This window comes from Arvicanthis niloticus, chromosome 18, assembly GCF_011762505.2.
Source record: "Arvicanthis niloticus isolate mArvNil1 chromosome 18, mArvNil1.pat.X, whole genome shotgun sequence".
NCBI lineage: Eukaryota > Metazoa > Chordata > Mammalia > Rodentia > Muridae > Arvicanthis > Arvicanthis niloticus.
In genome coordinates, this window is record NC_047675.1 from 19,149,844 (window position 1) to 19,168,725 (window position 18,882).

General features: G+C 50.0%; 1 protein-coding gene across 2 annotated transcripts; it reads right to left on the minus strand.

Annotated features, from left to right (window-relative positions):
• Window positions 1–15,259: 15,259 nt before the first annotated feature.
• Window positions 15,260–18,182, minus strand: Irx3 (iroquois homeobox 3). Of its 2 annotated transcripts, none has more exons than XM_034522117.2 (4): window positions 17,684–18,182; window positions 16,391–17,516; window positions 16,135–16,201; window positions 15,260–15,689 (listed from the first exon to the last, which is right to left on the minus strand). In XM_034522117.2, exons 1-4 carry the CDS (start codon window positions 17,957–17,959, stop codon window positions 15,635–15,637), a joined length of 1,524 nt encoding a protein of 507 aa, XP_034378008.1. In that variant the 5' UTR covers window positions 17,960–18,182; the 3' UTR covers window positions 15,260–15,634. The 2 variants fall into 2 exon arrangements, with proteins under 2 accessions (XP_034378008.1, XP_034378009.1); XM_034522118.2 differs by having other exon boundaries at window positions 15,457–15,689; window positions 16,377–17,516; window positions 17,684–18,095.
• Between the last annotated feature and the right edge of the window lie 700 nt (window positions 18,183–18,882).

Below are 18,882 nucleotides of genomic sequence, written 5' to 3' on the forward strand. Positions count from 1 at the left end.
TCACAGGCTGAAACAGGAGACTGGAGAGTTCGAGACCAGCCTGGGCCAAATGCTAAAAACGTTGTTTCAGTGAGGAAAACAAAAGACAAAATAAATGATGGAGACTCACTTCCTGAAACCATGAACCCTTAGCTCTTTCCACATACTCCGTGCTGGTAACAAACGTGTGGATGAGAAATTGACCCCAGAGAGGTGAAACATCTCTGTGGTGGCTATACAGCATACTGGAACATGCTCAGCTCCACAGGACTCCAAACCTCCAGTGTTTTCTCCCATGCCACGATGGGAGTCTGGTTTCTCTTGTGAAGCACAGATTATAAACTGTAAGCCGTATTCCTCCCAACCAAGCCTCATTCCTCCACAGCCCTGGTACAGGGGTGGTTCTAATGATACGATCCTGTTCCCCGATTCGTTCTTGATATGTCAGTAATGAGCCAATTTCTGGGCAGAAGGAATAGGAAGGAGGGACCCAGGGGTGGGAGGAGGCAGACACAAGGGAAGAGGGGGAGTTCACCATGTCGCCATACCTTGGAGAGAAAAAGCCTAACAGCCATGTGCGGTCTTAGAAGGAACGGCGATGCAGGCTTCTCCTAGAGCTGGATGGTCAGGGCTGCTTAGCAGGGACTAGATGTATCTTAGCAAACTAAAGTTTAGGGTGGGTGGGAGGTTTGGAGATAAGAATGTTTTTAAGGGCACGCTTTTCCAGGCAGGAGATAGTAGCGCCCAACAACTGTGTCCAAAGACACGTTGAAAAGGAACAACTGTGTATGTGTATTTTATCCATGGATTCCAGGGAAGCCAGATGAGAGCTGGTAGCATGGCCCATTCCTGGAGCTTAGGCAGGGTAGCAAAAAGCTACACACAACACCCTGGAGTCCAAACTCTCACCCAAACTGGCTTTCCTACCTCCCTGGATATCATCCCTCAGTGTTCTCTAACACTGCAAGGGATGACAGTTTTCCCCCCACCAATGTGAGCACAGATATGACTTTGTGTCTCTTAAATCTATTTCTCCAGGTAATATGGAATATACAATTAGTTTGACACACGGTGACATGTGACTTCTTTCCTCCTGTGCCTACTGAGGGATCTGTGTTTCCCTCCTGGGCGCTTATACAGGATGCTATCCACAGAACCCTCCCATGGGTCTAGGTCACAGCTTAATTAGTGACAAGAGAGTAATGGCCCACACTAGTTTTGAACTATGAAAATGTGCCTCAGATTGTCCCAAAGTGCACTGGGCAGAGAGGTGAGGCTTTGCTCATTCTTCTAAGGGAAAGACTTCCTGGTTGTGTGGTCACAGTGTGATGAGCTCCTGATGGTGGTGACCTGGGCCACACTGCCAGAGCCTCAGCCAACACCAGCCCCACTCTTCCTCCTCAAACAGACCTGTTCCCTGGGGAGTGTGGCCAGCTGAAAGACTTTCTCCCAATATCCCTTGTAAGTGAAGTTGCTAAGGAGGTTTCAGATATCTTCGTAAACTAGTGACCACGGAGAAAGGTGATTTCTGTCCTTCCTTCTCCCTAGAGCGTATGTGTGGTGTTAGGAATACCAGCAGCTCTTGTCATAAGGTATATGGGAATTAGGTATTAGTACTGGAAGAATAGAATCACTGAATTAGCTTGGGTCTCATGATCACAGAATTCTTGCTGCTTTTTGGTATAAAATAACAAAAACCCGTTTTCTAATTTGGTTACTTTGAGCTTTCTAGGATGCATGTGTCCAATCCTTCCTAACATATTATGCTCTGGTGTGTGGCACCCAACAAGGTGAAACTGTGTCAGTCACAGGTGGGAGCTCCATGTAGGGGCCTATGACTGCAATTCCAGCACTCAGGAGTCTGAGGCAGGAGGATGGTGAATTTGAGGCCAGCCTGGCCCACATAGCAAGACCCTGTTTTTTTGTTTTGTTGTTTTTGTTTTGTTTGGTTTATGGTTTTTTTTGTTTTCTTTTTTAAACAAAACAAAAATAAAGCACAAGAACAAAACTAAAAGCAAAAAAAAAAATTTTTTTTTACAGCATATAACATATGCCTGAAGGCTAAGGGCTCAAGAGAGTTCTGGCAGAGAACCTCAGACCAATCTGAGCAGGCCCGTTCACCTGTCACTGGTGCAGAGGGCCTCTCACCCCAGAGCTAGGCCCTTGCAGGGTCTTGAGGTTGCAGGCTCTATGGCTGTTCTTACAGAGGTCAAAATCCAGGAAGGGACAAAGAATATTTGAAGGCAGTTCAAAATAACCAGCACACTTAGGGAGGGAATGTCTCGGTTATGTGACAACTACGGTTAATGTGTCAAACAGTAGCTGAGCTGCTTTCCGGTGGCAGACCTCACCTGACGCCCCCACCAACCCTGAGGGCTGAGATTGCTCCAGAGCTTTCTCAACACTTGATGTTTTCTGTCTTTTTAAAAAAATTATACCATCTGTCCTGGTTTTGTTGCAAGCTAAAGTTATCTGGAAAGGGGAACCTCAATTTAGAAAATGCCTTCATCAGATTGGCCTGCAGGGAAGTCTGTGGGGGCATATTCTTGATTAATTATTGGTGTGGAAGGGCCCCATCCACTGGGGGGGGGGGCAAGGGCTCTCCCTGGGCAGATTGTCTTGGGTACTATAAGAAAGCAGGCTGAGCAAGCCATGGTGAGCAAGCCAGTAAGCAGCACTCCTCCACGGCCTCTGCTTCAGGTATTGACTTCATGCTCCTGCTTTGGTTTCCTTCGGCGGCTGTGACTCAGGATATTAAACCAAGTAAACTCTTCCTTCTCCAAATTGCTTGCGGTCATGATCTTTTAAAATGATGTATTACTTATTTCTATTTTGTATCATTGGCTGGTGCTGTGTCTGTGTGTGTGTCTGTTGAGGGTGTTGAGTCCTCAGGAACTGGAGTGAGATAGTTATAAGCTACAATATGGCTGCTGGGAGTTGAACCCAGGTCCTCTAGCAGATTAGCTAATGCTCTTAACCGCTGAGCCACCTCCCCAGTCATTGTGAACATGATCTTTGTCTCAGCACTTGAAAGTCAAACAAAGGCACCAGCATGGTTTTGACCTGCACGCCTAGGATGAGTGACAGTGCTGTCTACCTTTCTGTATGACAGTTGTCCAATTGCATTATCATTTTTGGAGAAATGTTTGCTAAGAGTATTTGCCTGATTTTAAATAGAAATCATTGTTTTATTGTTTAATTATAGTGTCTTTCTATATTGTAGACACGGCCCCGAGGTATATCATTTGCAGGCATTTTGTCATACTTTACGAGTCTCTATGTTTTGAACTCTTTCTCTCATTCTTTTGATGTCTTAAAGAAGAATTTGTTTGACCCAAAGTTAAAAAGAGTTTCCTCTATGGATTTTTGAAGTGTTAGCTCTTTTACTTAGGCTTAGGATGAGTTTCCTGTTGATGGTGTGAAGAGATCCAAGTTAATTTTCATAAATGTGGACATCGCTGCCTGCTTTTAAAATGAAGTATCATGCCACTTCGGTAGACTGTGCAGTCCTGAGACTCCAAGTGTCACCTCTTTTGTTCTGATCCTTCCCTGCATCCTCCTGGTTATTCCTGTGTCTCATAAACTGAGCTGACAATACCTGGTGTCACAGGTCACAGCATCCTGCAGGCTGCAATACTGCCGAAGTCTGACTTATGGAGCACTCAAAACAACACCCGCTTCCCCACTCATGCTGATGTTTGTTCTGAGACGTCCCATGGCCTGTCATAAAACAGGCTGACGTCTCCATTGCTGGAGCAAGGAGAGATGCCAGCTTTGAGTAACTGTCACACTGGTGAGGACCCATAAACGAGGGTATGAGAATAGCCTGCTATGGTCTCTTCACAGCTTCCTATCACTGATGTTCCTGATGAAGAACAGAGGAGTGGATCCTTCCTCAGCTTCCCTCTAGGTACAACAAGCTTGACCAGTGTCTAAGGTTTCTCAGGATCACAAGGGTCTTTCTTGGGAAGGTTGACCAGTCATGACAGCTTCCTTAGAAGCCTATAGTTTTCAGACCAGCCTGGCTTGCTTCCTCACACTCCTCACCCTACAATGGTTGCCCAGCAGGTCACTGACAGGCAGGCCCTCTGCCCATCTGTCAGAACTGGCTCTGCTCTCGCCTGCCCATCCAGCCTCCCCACCCCCATCTCCCTGCTCTGCTCAGCTCAGCTCCTGGCTCCTGCAGTCTCTTCCTTCCACATTTCTGGATAATTCTAATTCTGGCAGTGGCCCTCTACGTGCTGTGACCAAGTGGTAGCGCCTGTGGCCTTTTCCCAAGTCCTATTTCCAGCTGGGCCATACCCACTCTGCTCTTCTATTCTAGTCCAGGACATGAAAGGTCAGAGGCCCTGGTGGGAAGATAGACCCCATGTGGCCACCTCCTGGTCTGACTGCTCCATGGACAAAAAGAAACAGGAACATCTTAGGAGAAGTGGGGACACCTGATAAGACACCCCAGGCCCAGTCCTCCCAGCTGACCTCATAAATGGTTCCAACTGTGCCTGTGCATTTGAGTGGGAGTCAGCAGGAGTTGAGGGTATATTTGGAGTACTCAGGTGTGGCAGGGAGGAGGCAGGAGACTACCCAAAATAGAATGGCTGCTGGCATTCAATTGCACTTCTGCACTGACCACAGATACAGAAACATGGTGACCAGTCCCTGTCATATGACAAACCTGGACACAGGGTAACTTACCATATTACTATATTGGATAATGGTGTTTGAACAATTATCCAATGTTGGGACATTTTATAGCTATTAAATCTGTCCATGCAATGATATTGATGATGATTCTGTTACTGTTTTACTGCTGTGAAGAGACCTTGTCACCGAATTGACTCTTACATATCAAAGTATCTAACTGGGGACTTGCTTACAGTTTTAAGGCTTGGTCTATAATGTCTACGGCAAGAAGCAGACAGTCGTGGCACTGTAGTGGTTCATATGAGAGGAATATCATGATCTACAGGCAGCAGGCTGAGAGAGAGAGAGAGAGAGAGAAAGAGAGAGAGAGAGAGAGAGAGAGAGAGAGAGAGAGAGAGAGAGAGAGAGAGAGAGACTGGCATGGGCTTTTGAAATTCCCAAGCTCATTCCAAGTTACACACCTCCTCTAACAAGGTTGCACCTTCTAATCCTCCCGGAACAGTTCCACCAACTTCGGACCAAGCATTCAAACATATGAACCTATGGGGAGCATTCTCATTCAAACCACAATGATTATATTTATTTAATGGATCTGTGTGTATGACTCTTACTATATAGCTCAGTCTGGTCTCAAAATCAAGCTCCTCAAAATGCAGGGATCATAGCAGTGCACCCCACACCTGGCCTTATTTTTTTTTCCCAAAAATATTTGCAAGTGGTCTTAAATAATGTAAAAACAGCTTCAGGAAAAGTCTGACTTTACTACGGAGTTACTAAGGAGAAATGCATTTAAATTGGGGTAAATATCAAACCCCAAGACTAGGGCAGACCAGTACCCAGCTCCAATAAGCATTTTCCAGTTCAGGTTCAAGTGAGAGGGGAGGGGAGATGGGGATGACAGAGGGAAGAGAAATGGCTGACTCTAAGTCTTCGACAACCTGATCCATCCAGCCTTTGCCACACTGCTGGGTGTTAGAGCCATTCCCCCCACTCAAGGCTGCTCAGGTAGCATAGCTAGAAAATTTGTTGCACAGCCCATGTCCAACCCCGTATAATCCAAAGGGGACTTTAGCATCTGAAGCTTGGGAAGGGCTCTGAGGCTGGCTGGCGCTTGTCTCAGCCAGTGCTTTGTCACCAGTCACACCAGACTGGCATTTGGTGAAAGAATTGAGCACTCTTTTCTTTTTTGATGGTGTTGGAGATGGAACCCCGGATGCTGTGCATGCCACATCTTCAACCCATGATCACATTTCCTTCTCTTTCTTCCCAGGCCTTGTCCTTCATCCCTGCATCCCACTCTAGCCCAGAAGACATCCTTGATGGCGTCCGTCATGAATCTCAAAGGAGAGTCTCTTCCTGTTACACACCCTGGCTGTTGTAATCCTCTCAGTAGTAAGTGCATGACCCACGCTGAGCTCACTGGAATACTTCCTTGGGATTGGACAGCTGAGATGATCAAGAGAAACTGTTTCCCTTGACTATCTGGCACCTGGAGGAATCTGTGAGCTGCTATCACTTTCTGCCCCTGGGCTTGAGGTGACTATGCAGTAATTTGTGACTCTTCAAGGCAGATTATCACTTGATCCGTATTCCGGTGTTTTCTGGTGAAAAGTTCCAGACTCTGTCCACTGGCATTGTTCTATCATGTTGGTGTTATGCTAAGGACTTGACATACTATTGTCCGGACACACACTCTCCACATGCTACAGTTTGGATCTCAAATGTTTCCCAAAGGATCTTTAAAAGGTGGGGTTTAGTAGGAGGTGGTCAGGCCATAAGGAGGTGTCCTTGAGAGTGATCACTGATCACTGAGATTGCATCTTCTTCCTCTCTCACATCCTGTTTATGAGGGAGGAGCTTTGATGGGCTCTTCCACTGTCATGTGAGGTAGACTAAACCATGGGCCAACATAACCTGATTATCTCAAGTGTGTGTGAGTGTGTGTGTTTAAGTGTGTGTGAGTACGTATGTGAGTGTGTGAGAGTGTGTGTGTGTATGTATGTACCTGTGAGTGTGTGTGAGTGTATGAGAGTGTGTGAATGTGTATAAGTGTGTGTGATTGTATGAGTGTGTGTGAGTGTATGAGTGTGTGTGAGTGTGTGTGAGTATATGTTTAAAGGTGTGGAAGTGTTTGTGAGAGTATGTGAGTGTGTCTGTGTGTGTGAATGTGTGTAAGTGTGTGTGAGTGAATGTGAGTATATGTTTGAAGGTGTGTAAGTGTGTGTGAGTGTGTGCATGATGTGTACTCTCACAGCACAGTGACCTCTGTGGAGCAAGCACTTTTACTTTTGCAGAACAGTGACTTTATAAAGGTAGCTCTGGTCCAACCTGTCCAGCTTAAATCCTGTCTTCTTCACTTTCTGGGAATGTGGATTTGTGGAATTATGCTTCTTTGAGCCTCAGTTTCTCCAGATTAAAAAGTCGTGACAAGAACTGCAATACCTACTTCATAGGACCATTTGAAGACTAGATGAACCGATGTATGTGCTTTTGACAGGAAGGCTCTGCTCTGTGAGGTCCAGGCACCAGTATAACAGAGAAAGACCCCGAGGTTCAGCACTAACACTCTCGAGGGCCTTTGGTGGAGAGCAGTGGTGCTGGGCATGGATTCCTGGCTTCTTAATGGCTCAGGGGCCCAACTGCCTACTAAAAATACAACGTGAACCATGGATGCTAAAACCCAAAAACAAACAAACAAACAAACAAACAAACAACCTCTCTTACTATTTTTAAAAAGTATAAGCAGATAAAAATTAACATCAATATTTCTTATTTAATTTGATGTGTTCAAAACATTGATATGTAAACCTGGAAAATTTTTGTGATACTTTATATTCTGCCCTTTAATTACTAAGTCTTCAGATTCTACAGTGCCCCACCTTTAATGCTACTTTCCCCCTTGGGACCAGCCTTGTGTCTGTCAGCTTCTCCTCACTGTGGCAATCAATACACCTGAGGAAAATCACTTACAGGAGGGACATTTCTTTGATCTCATGGTTTCAGAGGCTCTGTCCCTTTATGGCAGAAGGGTGTGGCAAGCATAGTGCAGCTCCTGTAATGGTGGCCAGGAAGTAGCAGGACACCCCTTGCCTCCTCCAGCCTATAGGACAGTGCTGGTGACCTCTTGGGTGTTCTCCACTTAGTTCATTCTCTCTGGAAAATCTTTACCTGTCTCCTAGGTGTTTCTCAATGCAATCCAGGTGCCAAGATAAGCTCTCACAATCCACACTTCGGTGCTCAATACCCATGTGTGTTTGGTGGCTGCTATACTGAGTGGCTCAGGTCTAGAGCTTAACCGGATCTCACTGTGGGGCAGGTCTCCTTGGTACAGATGCCAGAGAATGTATTACCCTCCATGTCCCACCACCTACCCAACCCTCATCTTGGCTAGGTCCCTAGGATGTGCACCCATAGAGCATCTGGTATATTTCAGAGCCCAGAAACCCCAGCATGGGTTATGAAATAATTTTTAAAAAATTGTTTGTTTCCAATAGATAGAAAATGGCAGGAAGTCAGGCTTTGTTCATTGTGTTCTTCTTTGGTAACTATTGTTGAATAAATGAATGAATTAATTAAAAAGAATAAATGAGACGATCTTTGTCTTCTACAGCTCCTGCCATTTTATACCATCTCAAGCCTCTTTCCCTCCTGTCTTTCCTCCCTTTTCAGAAGACATACCTGACTCTAGAACAGATGGATGTCCACTCTGTTATGGTGAGAAACCATTGGTAGGCTCTTATGTTTGGGGTGTTTGCCCTGTTTCTGTGAGACATTGGAAGGGCACATGGGCATAGGCGATGGGCACAAGGGGCTGGCCAGTGTCACTCACAGTCCCCCACAGAGGAGTCTAAAGCTAGCTAGGGAGACAAAGTGCATCTGATCCTGGTATATCCAGTTCTGCTGGTTCATAGACCCTTTCCCTAACTTCCCTCATTCCTTTGACTTTTCCATCTCCCACCCAGTTTTCCTTCCATCCCAGTTCCATGATGCATTCCTGAAGAGATCCTCGGGGATAATTCCAGCTAGCTCCATGCTTTTGGGGCCACATGCCTTGTGGGGGAGCTTCTTGCTGGGGCTTGGGGGAAGAACTGAGCTTCCACACACTTTTGATGGTCCAGGGACCCCTGCTAAGTGGAAATTTTAGGGGTAGGATGAATCTTCTATTATGGTGGGTAGCTTTTTCCTGATCTCGGGGGGCGGGGGGGGGGGGTAAAGCTTTGTTGTGTGCCTATGCTGGCAGGCCCTTCCACAAGGACTGAGCATGAGAAAGGGTTAAAGGAATGGGCAAAGATCCACATTCTGACCAGTAGTTATTGGCAAAATGGAGAACATGCCTCTAGCACGGCTACTCAAATGGCCTCAAGTCCATTCTTCACCTTAGAAGTGGGTGGGATTCAGAGAGAACTATAGGGTTGGGGTCTTATCAAGAGTGTCAGGCCCATGAACATCAGATATGTCATGGAATACGAAGGAATGGGTCATCGTGGATTCACAGATGTGGAGCCATCTGCTCCAAATCATCCAGATGCAAAGAGCCATGTCAGCATCCCTTTCTGGAATCAAGAAGCCCCGAGTCAGGATTTGGCTTTTCCATTTATTGGTCATGTTGTGCAAGTGCCTGAGCCTGGACTTGTCAATTTACAAAATGAGGGCAATAGCACCCATTATATCAGGCAGTTGTTGTGATCAATAAGAAAATTAACTATAGAGAATTGTATATTAGAATTAGAAAGAGTGGAGGTCAGAGGACAATTTAGAAAGACCCTGGGCACTGTATTCAAGTTGTCAGAATTGGTGGTGAGTGACTTCACCTGCTGAGTCCATAGTTTGGGTCTTAAACATCCCTTCCAAGCTCCTTTGAAGGAGGGTTGGTTTCTAGCTGAGCCCATAAATCTTTAAGCATAGCCCGAGTGAGAAGTGGTGAGGTCACTGGGAGTGTATCCCCGAAGGGGATGTTACCTGAGAAGTCCTTTGCCAACATACTCAGTTCCACATTACTTTAGTCTGTAAAGTCAGTGCAGGGAGCCTTGCGAGGTGTCCTGTGGTCCCAGCACTTGGGAGGTAATGGCAGGAAAATCAGCAGTTTAAGGTCATCCTTAGCTACATATTGAGTTTGAGGCTAGCTTGGGCTACACTTTGAGGCCCCGTATCAGCAGCAAATGCAAATAAAACAAAAAGAGCAAGGCAGGAAAGTGAGCTTGAGAGTGGACTCTGCTTTAGGTAATGCGGAAGGGTTGGCAGGTTTCTTAGTGCTGCAGTCAGTCTCAGGAGCAGATCTTCTGACGGCAGGGAGGCAGGGGGCAGGGAGGATGGAACACATGACCACAGTGACAAAGAAACTTCAAAGTCACTTTCTAAAGAGTAGAAGTGGAGACCCCAGACATTAGGTAACCCCAGTCATGGACCCCCATCATGACCCTTCACAGGCATCCCCAGAGCCCACTCCATCCATACCATCTACATCCAGACATGTTTCATTCAACACTTCAATGCTAGAAACACATGGGGTCACTTCACACAGAGGCCTCAGATTCTGTGTCCCCTCGACAATTCTGTAAAGCCAAGAAACCTGGAGCTACTGAGTAAGAGTGAGTTTTTGTTCTGGCAGTTGTTGAAGAATAGCAGTAATTACTAGGCCCAGCTGCATGATTTACACTGGCATTTCTGACCACTTTTTTGTTGCCTACTCTTGGCATCGGCATCCACAAGAGAAATGTGGGGATGTCTTCTTCCCCAGGTACAAGAACAAAGGCCCTCTGCTACATTTTGTGGAGCTAAGACTTCAGGGATAGAATAGGGTGCTTAGGGGACCAGGCTGCGCCAACGGGTCATCTGCCTGCCTATAAATAAAGGCTTCAGACATGGGCAGAGTCCAGCAGCTAGGCAGAAGCATTTATTTACCTCTCACTCTTCCTGATACGTTTATTTTTTCATGGCCATGAGAAGAACCCCACTTAAAAAAACAAAACACAGCGTGAAAATTAAGTTGATGCTATTCCATATCCACATAATTTAGATGCTACTTAGAAGTCTTTTATCCCAACATTGCCCCTAGAAGCTCTCACTATGTAAGAATTATTAGAAAGAAAGGGAGAGGGGAGAGAGAGAGAGAGAGAGAGAGAGAGAGAGAGAGAGAGAGAGAGAGGCGCGGAGAAGCTCTGTTCTGCTCTGTCAGGGAGAAGAAAATAAAGAGAAATCAGGCTGGCTTCAAAGGGCACATTTCCATAATTGCCCTGTAACTTTGGCAAAATAAATCTGAGCGTCTGGGGCCAGCACAGTTGCCAGATGAGTGCACGCTAAAGGCCCTGGAGGGCTGTGGCCCACTTGTTAGAGGCCTAGTGTAGTGAGAGAATGCAGGACTGTCACAGGCACAAAAGACATGACATCACAGCCTTCATGGCCAGGCCAGGCCAGGCTAGACTACAGGCCAGGAGTCAGATTTGACCCTACCTTTGTCTTTGTCCTGCTCCCTGGCACAAGACACATACATATGTAGTCTCTGTCTCTGTCTCTGTCTCTGTCTCTGTCTCTCTCTCCTCCCTCTTTATCTCCCCCCCCTCCCTGGCTGGGGGCGGGGGCTGGCAGGGAGGGGGAACTAAGCACGTAACTAAAGGAAATGGATTTGTGTTTGTTCTTGGAAGACATTGCAGTGGTGGTTGAAGAGCGGCTGTAATTTCTAGGCCCAAACTATGTTTTGCGCTGTGACCACCTTATTGTCCCCTACTCTTGGCGTCAACGTCTACAAGAGAAAAGTCCCAGTCTTTCAACTTTTTAGAGCCATGCCCTTCTTGGATGGACCTCCTCTTGGCCAATTTAGCTGAAAAAGACTTCATTCAGAATTGATCTAAGACCCACTCTTGTTTCGTTCTGAGGCTTATACAGTTTGTTTCCCGTTGGCTACCTCTCATCCTTACATCTTCTTCCCAACACCAAAAGCCTTTAAAGGACAAAAGTGGTCCACTTAGCAGTCTGGTTTAATATTCCCTTCAACAAGCTGTGGCTTCTGGGAGAAGGTAACTGTTGAGAGTACCACAGACACCTTGTCACCTCCTCTCCATTGTCTCTTAGCTTAGGCACTACAGGCATCTTAGCCATATCCAATACCCAGAAGGCTTCACCACTGTTCAGAGGACCATCCAGAGGCAGTGCCACAGATTCACCAGGCTCACTCTTCTTCTGTCCAAAAAAAGACCTTTCGGGGTGATTCTGGCCTCTGTGCCTGAGGTGACAGTTCTTTCTGTTCCCCCTGATTGTATTCCTCTGAGGACAGTGTCAAATATCTCAGGAGACAAGATGGCTTAGTTGGGGATTACAGTGCTAGCCCTAAAACCTTTCCCCACTGCCCTACTTTGGAGTCTCTTTCTTTCTTTCTGTTGTCCAGAAACCTCACCTTCTGAGGGTCCTGAGGCTGTTCCTGGGAACAATCACACAACAGGTAGACATTTTTAATGTGGTTAAACTACATGATAGATCAGATAACAGTGGTCAATTCCGATCAGGAAAGAATATCTGGTGGTATATGGGGTCCCCTTACCCCATAATTATCTTTGGGCTCCTTCTTCTTTATTTAGAGTTGAGAGTACCCAATCCTAACCATTGACGAATTTGCAAGAATGTGTGGCTGAGTCTGTCAAATCCCTTTCCTGGATGCTCAAAGTGAGGCCTATGAAGTATGAGACTTGTCCCCGTTCAAGTTAGAGTTGGCTTCAAACACAGCCACAATTTTTACAGACTTGTAGTCGCCCATATTTTTCTCCATGGGAGCACATGTAACAAGAATTCTAGGAAGGAGACGATGTTTCTGGAGGAAGTCAGTCCCAAAGAGAGTCCCAATAAACTCAAACAAGAAGATATCTGACATACATTTCTTACCCAAGCATCAGGCTCTCTGGCTACCTTTCCCCAAAACAAATGGGCCAGAGACTGACGGGCCTTTGGGCCTCCCTGTCCCCCAGGTGCCCAGAGAATACTATCTAGTAGGTGGGATTTATCCCCTCTTCACTCCTGGTGTGAAGCAAGTGAGTGGTGTTTCATGCACTAACCCTCGGCCCTTCCTGTCACTTTGGGATGGAATTGTATTTCTTCCTGTCTGAAGTCCTGGTCTCCCCAGAAGACAATTAAGTTAGAAAATATTAATGTGCAAGTGGACAGTCACCTGGAGGGTAATTTTATCCTCCTTGGGCTCTCTGGCCCTGGCAAGCACTGTCCTGTCCCAGCTCTGTGAAGGTATTGGGGAAAGCAGTGTCTCCAACGTGGTGGATCCCACACATACTTTGGCAAGCTCCGAGAAACCAGCTGAACAGCAGAGGCACCTCCTAGTGCAGAGCTGACATATTTCACTTCTGATTGCAGCTGCCTCAGAAACAAGATGTCCTTCACGTCTTTAGCCCTGCCACTATGTCTTCTAGCTTCCCTCCTCGATTTTAGGAGTTGGTAGTAAGGGTTGGAGAGAATTCTTGGGGTCCTATCCTCTTTTGTTGGGAACCTGGGAGATTCTGTTTTGCTTTGGTTGAGTTAGTATACTGAAGTCAACTTGGGATCAGTGGAGTTTGAAACACACACTGCATGAGCCATACCCAAGGTAGGTCTGGCTCCCCTGGTGCCTTCTTTTGCTGTGCTTTCAAGATAGATAGGCTGGGCAAGCCCAGAAGCTTCACTGGAGAAAGACCCTAAGTTCACCCATCTCTTTCCCACTGATGAAATCCCTCTCCCTGAAGGCTTCTTCCAGAAGACTTCTGCTGTGGCCACCAAGATCACTTTTCCCCTGAGAAGTTTCCTGTTTTCCTTGATGAAGCTGGTTTCAGAGTCTCTTGAGCCACCTAAAGGAAGCCATCCCACTCTTCTGGGCAATGGGAAGGGGTGAAGCAGGCACCTCTGGGAACTGGGAACAGAGGTGTAAGCCTCTGCAGGTGGCTGGACACACTACCTAAGAATGAGCACAGGCAGACACCCTCTCTTACCCTCACCTTGTGAAGCAGGCAGCTGGTGCGCAGGAACCCAAGGAAGTGAATTCTCTGCCCTTGGCTTCCGGAGACGTAAATCGGTAGTCAGTGTAGGTCAGGGCTAAGCCCAAGAGGTAGGAACTAGGGTACCCTTGTACAGACACTCATGGTGCTAACCAGAGCCTTTACCCTTGTTCTGGGGTACTGACTTCACATGCATGACCTAAGAAGATGGCGCTTCAATGCTTCACCTGTAAAAGACCTCGAACCCCTGAAACACCTTAGCAAACAGAGAGGTGTTCGCGCGAATATTTCAGGCCACTCTCCCGCTGTCGCTGTCCTTGTCTTTGCTAGTAGTCTGCCTCTGTTCTGGGGACTTATTTCACTATCTGAGCACCGGCCTTCGTACAAGAGAGTCCCAGGTCGCCCATAGCTCTGGCTGCTGTGTTCTCACCTCGTGAGCCAGTACACAACGGTGGCCCTCGCATGCAGATTCACAGTGTTAACTGTACTGGATCCAGATTGTAAGCTGATTCCCCAGGCTGTAAACACTAGCTCTTCCTACCTTTCAACAGTGCGCAGATGGTCACGAGCCCTGCTCTGCAGCTCTGCTGCACAGTGCATGGCTATCCCAGAAATCTAAAGGGCCAGACAGGAGGCCCTCAAAGGTGCCCCCACTTCGAACTCCAAGGCGTTACTATCCTGAATGTGACTCTCCGCTTCCTAGAATCAAAGTTGGGTATGCCAGGCAGGCAGTGTCCAGACAAGCAAGGACCAAGAGGGCTGCAGAGGCCAGGAAGGCCGGGCGCCGACTGTCCCCTTCGTCCTGTAGAGGGAGCTCCAGCCCCAGATTTCCCCTCTGTGGTTCCCCCCCCCCCTCCACGCCACCTTCGCCCCTCTCTTACCCTCCCCCGGCCCACCGGATTCCTGACACAATCTCAGTTCCAAAGGTTCTGGAGTCGGACCCCGAACCCACGCGTGATTTATAAAAGCAGCCCTTTCCCTGACACTCAGGGTATAAGTTCATAAGCACCTAGGGAGCAAACGCCGCCTGGCTTCGGCCTTGGGTTCCCAACGCCAGCGCGGTCACACGCCACCAAGCGGAAAAGGTGAACACCCCGGTTTCACACGCAGATTCCCCACGCCCTTTGCACCTATAAGGAGGTGTTGGAGAGGGAATCACGGCGAGAAAGGCCTAGACGTTGAGCCTGCACAGCCCCTAAAGAACGGGCTGCAAAACTTCAGTCGTGCGTGGTCAGAAGGGAGAGCCTCTCGGCCCACGCCCTGAGCTCCTGGAAGCTTCTCTAAGTCTTTCTGCTAAGTCATCAGAGAAGGCCCCAAGGCTCCATGATTACTCCTATGGACCCGTGGACAGAACCCAGTTTTCCAGCTTCTAGTAAGGAATCAACCCCATTTTCTCTTCGCTCTTTGCCCTTTCTCTCGGTTGCCCAGAGACTCCGGAGCATCGCCCCTTCTTGCAGAGAGACTCTAGCCTGGCTACCTGTGCCTGAACGACTTCTGCCATTGCTGTCCTCAGACACCCCCCTCCCCTCCCAGCTCATCTTTTCCTGTAGATTCTTTAAACAACGGCAGGGGAAAAAAGAAACACCAAAACACCAAAGAATCATTAAAAAAAAAAAAAAAAAAAAAAAAAAAAAAAAAAAAAAAATCAGACCATTTGGCAAAACTGCCGGTTATAGTCAAAAGTGGCAACAGCTCATTTATTTAGCCAAAAAATAGATACTTTCTTGTACAATTTGGTTCACACGTATGTACATTTTCCCGTATATACAAAAAGAGTCGGACAGGCTTGTTCTCTCCGTAACCCCACTCCCCCCCGAAATCCACAGAACAAACGAACCTCACAGTCTAATGTGGGGTGATATGGAAGCGACTTGGGGGAGGGCCGAGGGGAACTGGTTTTATTTCTTCCTTTAGTCCTTTTCTGTTGTTGTTGTTGTTTAGCGTTTCTTTTAAGGTAATCATACAGAGACATGCTTGCAACTCGTCACTATACAGAGCGATTTTGTTTTTACAATTAGTACAACGATTTAAAAATTGTTGAAAAGTTAAGACGAGGAGAGAGCTGATAAGACCAGAGCAGCATCCAGGTGGTTCTGGGGCCTGGAAAGAGAGTGGAAGCAGAGACGAGATTTAGAGCCAGTGAGACCGCTTAGGTAGGGGATACCCTATGGAGCGGATGGAGTTGTTTAGCGGTGGGCGTATTAACTCTAAGCTGAGCTAAAGAGATCAGAATTCCAGACCGGGATTGGAAGGAAGTGGACATCACGCAGAGGCCTTCTGCTCTACAGGCCTGTTGTAAGGGTCAGACTTCCCCTAGCTCTCTGTTCCACAGGTCCTGCCTGAGGTGCCCGCGCCGAGAATGGAACCGTGTCTATGAGTCCACAAGAAGTGACAGGAGAGTGGATTTTTGGGTCTTTTAGAAATAGTTTGCCAGCCACTTCACTTCCTTCCCATGGGGGCAAAGGGCTCCCGCCACTGGCTCTGGGTCTTCCTTATCCCTCCCGAAGGGTCTCCCACTTTGCTCCCCAAATTCGGAGTCCCTTACCGCCTTGGCACCGGCTGGAAAGCTGTCTTGAGTAACTTTTTCTCCACTTCCAAGGCACTACAGCGATCTGTAGGAAACAGAGGGAAGAAAAAGGAAGTCTTCAGAATGCAGGCTCCAGGCCTCCAGGGCAGTTGCACCCGCATGGGAGCAAAGAGGGAAACACCGTGCATGCCCCTCAAAGCCCCGTTTTTCCCCTTTAGCCAAGGCGAGAGCCCCACCAACACACTCCCACTGTGCCCCACATTTCTCTTGTCACCTGTTCCACTCTCCGGCTCCGCAGGTCGAGCATAGGCGGCGGCTGCCGCAGCGGGGTGGCCCGCGGCTCCGGGAAGTCCCAGCAGGTGCTGTGGGGCTGAGCCCAGCATGGACAGCGGGTGCGGCCGCGGACCAGCCGGCGGGCCTGGAAAAGGCCTGTTGGTCCAAGCGGGGAATTTGCCAAGCGGGGCCGACACGAGTCTGTGTGCCGCTGCAGCCGCTGCGGCGGCCGCTGGCGAGAGCTGCAGCGTCGGAGGCGCAACGGCTGCCCCGGGAGGAGAACCTCCGGCTCCGGGAGGCGAGCGACGAGGGTTGTCCGGGCTGGTGGCCGTCTCGGCCAGTGACCAGATCTTGGGCTTCTGGAGGGCGGAGGAGGGCGCCGGGGCCGGAGCGCAGGGATCCAGGCTGGAGGGTGGAGAAGGTGGAGATGCCGGAGCCCTGGCCACAGGCGGTGGCGCTGGGGCCAGGCTCAGGACCGACAGTGGTCGCTCCTCCAAACCTTCGGAGCTGTCGTCCGAGTCGCTATTTTTGCAGTCCGAAATGGGTCCCAGGCTGAAGTCGCTGTTTCTGTGCGTCGTCCCCGCCAGGGTCAGTTCAGTCCCGGCTGCCGCGCTGTCTAAGTTTTCCAAATCGATCTCTTCATCCTCGTCGTCGTCGGCCAGGCCCTCGCCCCCCGTGTCCTCCTCCTCTCCTGCGAGCTCCTCCTCCTCCATCTCCAGCTCCCGTTTGCCCTCTTCCTCCTCTTCCTCTTCGTCCTCCTCCTCCCTCTCGCTCCCATAAGCATTGCCCTCCTCATCCGTGCGACTACGGGGAGCCCACGTCATCTTGTTCTCCTTCTTGAGGCGCCGGCGCGCGTTGGCGAACCAGGTGGACACCTGGGTGAGGGTCATCTTGGTGATGATGGCCAGCATAATCTTCTCACCCTTGGTGGGGTACGGGTTCTTGCGGTGCTCGTTGAGCCAGGCCTTGAGCGTGCTCGTGCTTTCCCGGGTGGCGTTCTTGGGACGGGACGGGTCCCCGAACTGATACTGGCCGTAGGGGTAGAAGGCGGGGTGCGGGTGCGGGAACGCGGCGGCCGTGGCCGGATGCTGGACCCCAGGGCTGTCCTTCAGCTCATACTGAGCGCCCTGTACACACATGGAAAAGGAAGGGGACACGCGCGCGGGAGCGCGAGTGAGCTCCTGCCGTCGCCACCTTTATCCTCCCGCCGGGGACCCCCGGCTTTCTTCTGCACGCTCACCTTGCCCCACACCCCAATTCCAACCCCTCTTTCCCGGGTTTCTCCGGCTCTTACCAGCTGTGGGAAGATGGGCAGCTCCGTGGCGTAGGGCAGGAAGGCGCCGTAACCCTGGGCGGCGGCGGCAGCAGCGGCGGCGGCGGCGTAGGGTGCCCCGTACACGGACGAAAGCACATTGGATAGGGACCCCGAGGCCGCCAACTCCGAGGCTCCGGCGCTGGGACCGCTCCGGCCCCCAGCGCTACTGCCGCCTCCGCCGCCGCCCGCGGCTCCCGGGCGCTCCGGTGGGTAGAGCGGGCGGATGTACTGGTATCCGAGCTGGGGGAAGGACATGGTGGCCCGCGGCGCACCTACGGACTGGGGGCCCGGCCCCCCGGGCCGCCGTGCTCAGCGCCGGACGCCGGCTCCGGAGCGCATCAGGGGCTGGGCCGAGCCCGGGCCGCGCTGCGTCGCGCTCCGCGTTCGCCTATTGATCTGCTCCTCGGCGGGCGGCGGTGGCGGCGGCGGCGGCAGCGAGGAGTCAGGTCAGGTCCGAACAGATTGGCCGAGATTCCCTGGGCTCCGGGCTCTGATTGACATTTCTACGGGGCCTCAAGCCCCTCCTCTCTGCGCAGCACTCCCTCCTCCAGGCCGGGCGAGCCGCTCTGCGCTAGGCGCTCAGTTCTGCCCTCCTCTCCGGGAGCTGTGTCGCGCCTCGCTTCCTTCGCCCTCCTCTAGTTTACACTCTCCTCCTGTCCTGTCCTCTCCCCTCCCCTCGCTGCGTCCCCCTCACCCCACCCCTGGCTGCTTCCGCTCCCGAGGCTGCTTCGCAGTCCTGGACGCTGGGGAAACTGCGGTTCTTTTTTCCCCCCTCTTTCTCTTTCTCACGGTTGCTTTTGCTCACCTCTCTGCTCGATTCACTTTTCCTAATCTCACTCCTCTCTTTTGAAATCTCTTTACTCTCTCATTCCCTCGTCTCCCTTTCCCGGTCTCCGCACCCTGGGCTAAGGCGACCTAAAGTTGAAGACACTTAGAATGCTGTGCGGGGGGTGTGTGTCCGCGTCGGTGTCTGTGTGTCCGTCCCCGCCCTTCCACCCCCTCCCTCACCCTTCCCCAAATCTCGAGTCTGACGTCGCGCCCTCTTATTCGACTTTTCCTTGCGTCTCCTCCTGGAGTCGCCAATCACCCGGGAGCCTTCTGGGCGAGGCGGCCCTCCCCCGCGAGTACAGAGCGCCGGGCGGGGCGGGGCGGGACTGGACTCAGTCTCTTCCCGCCCC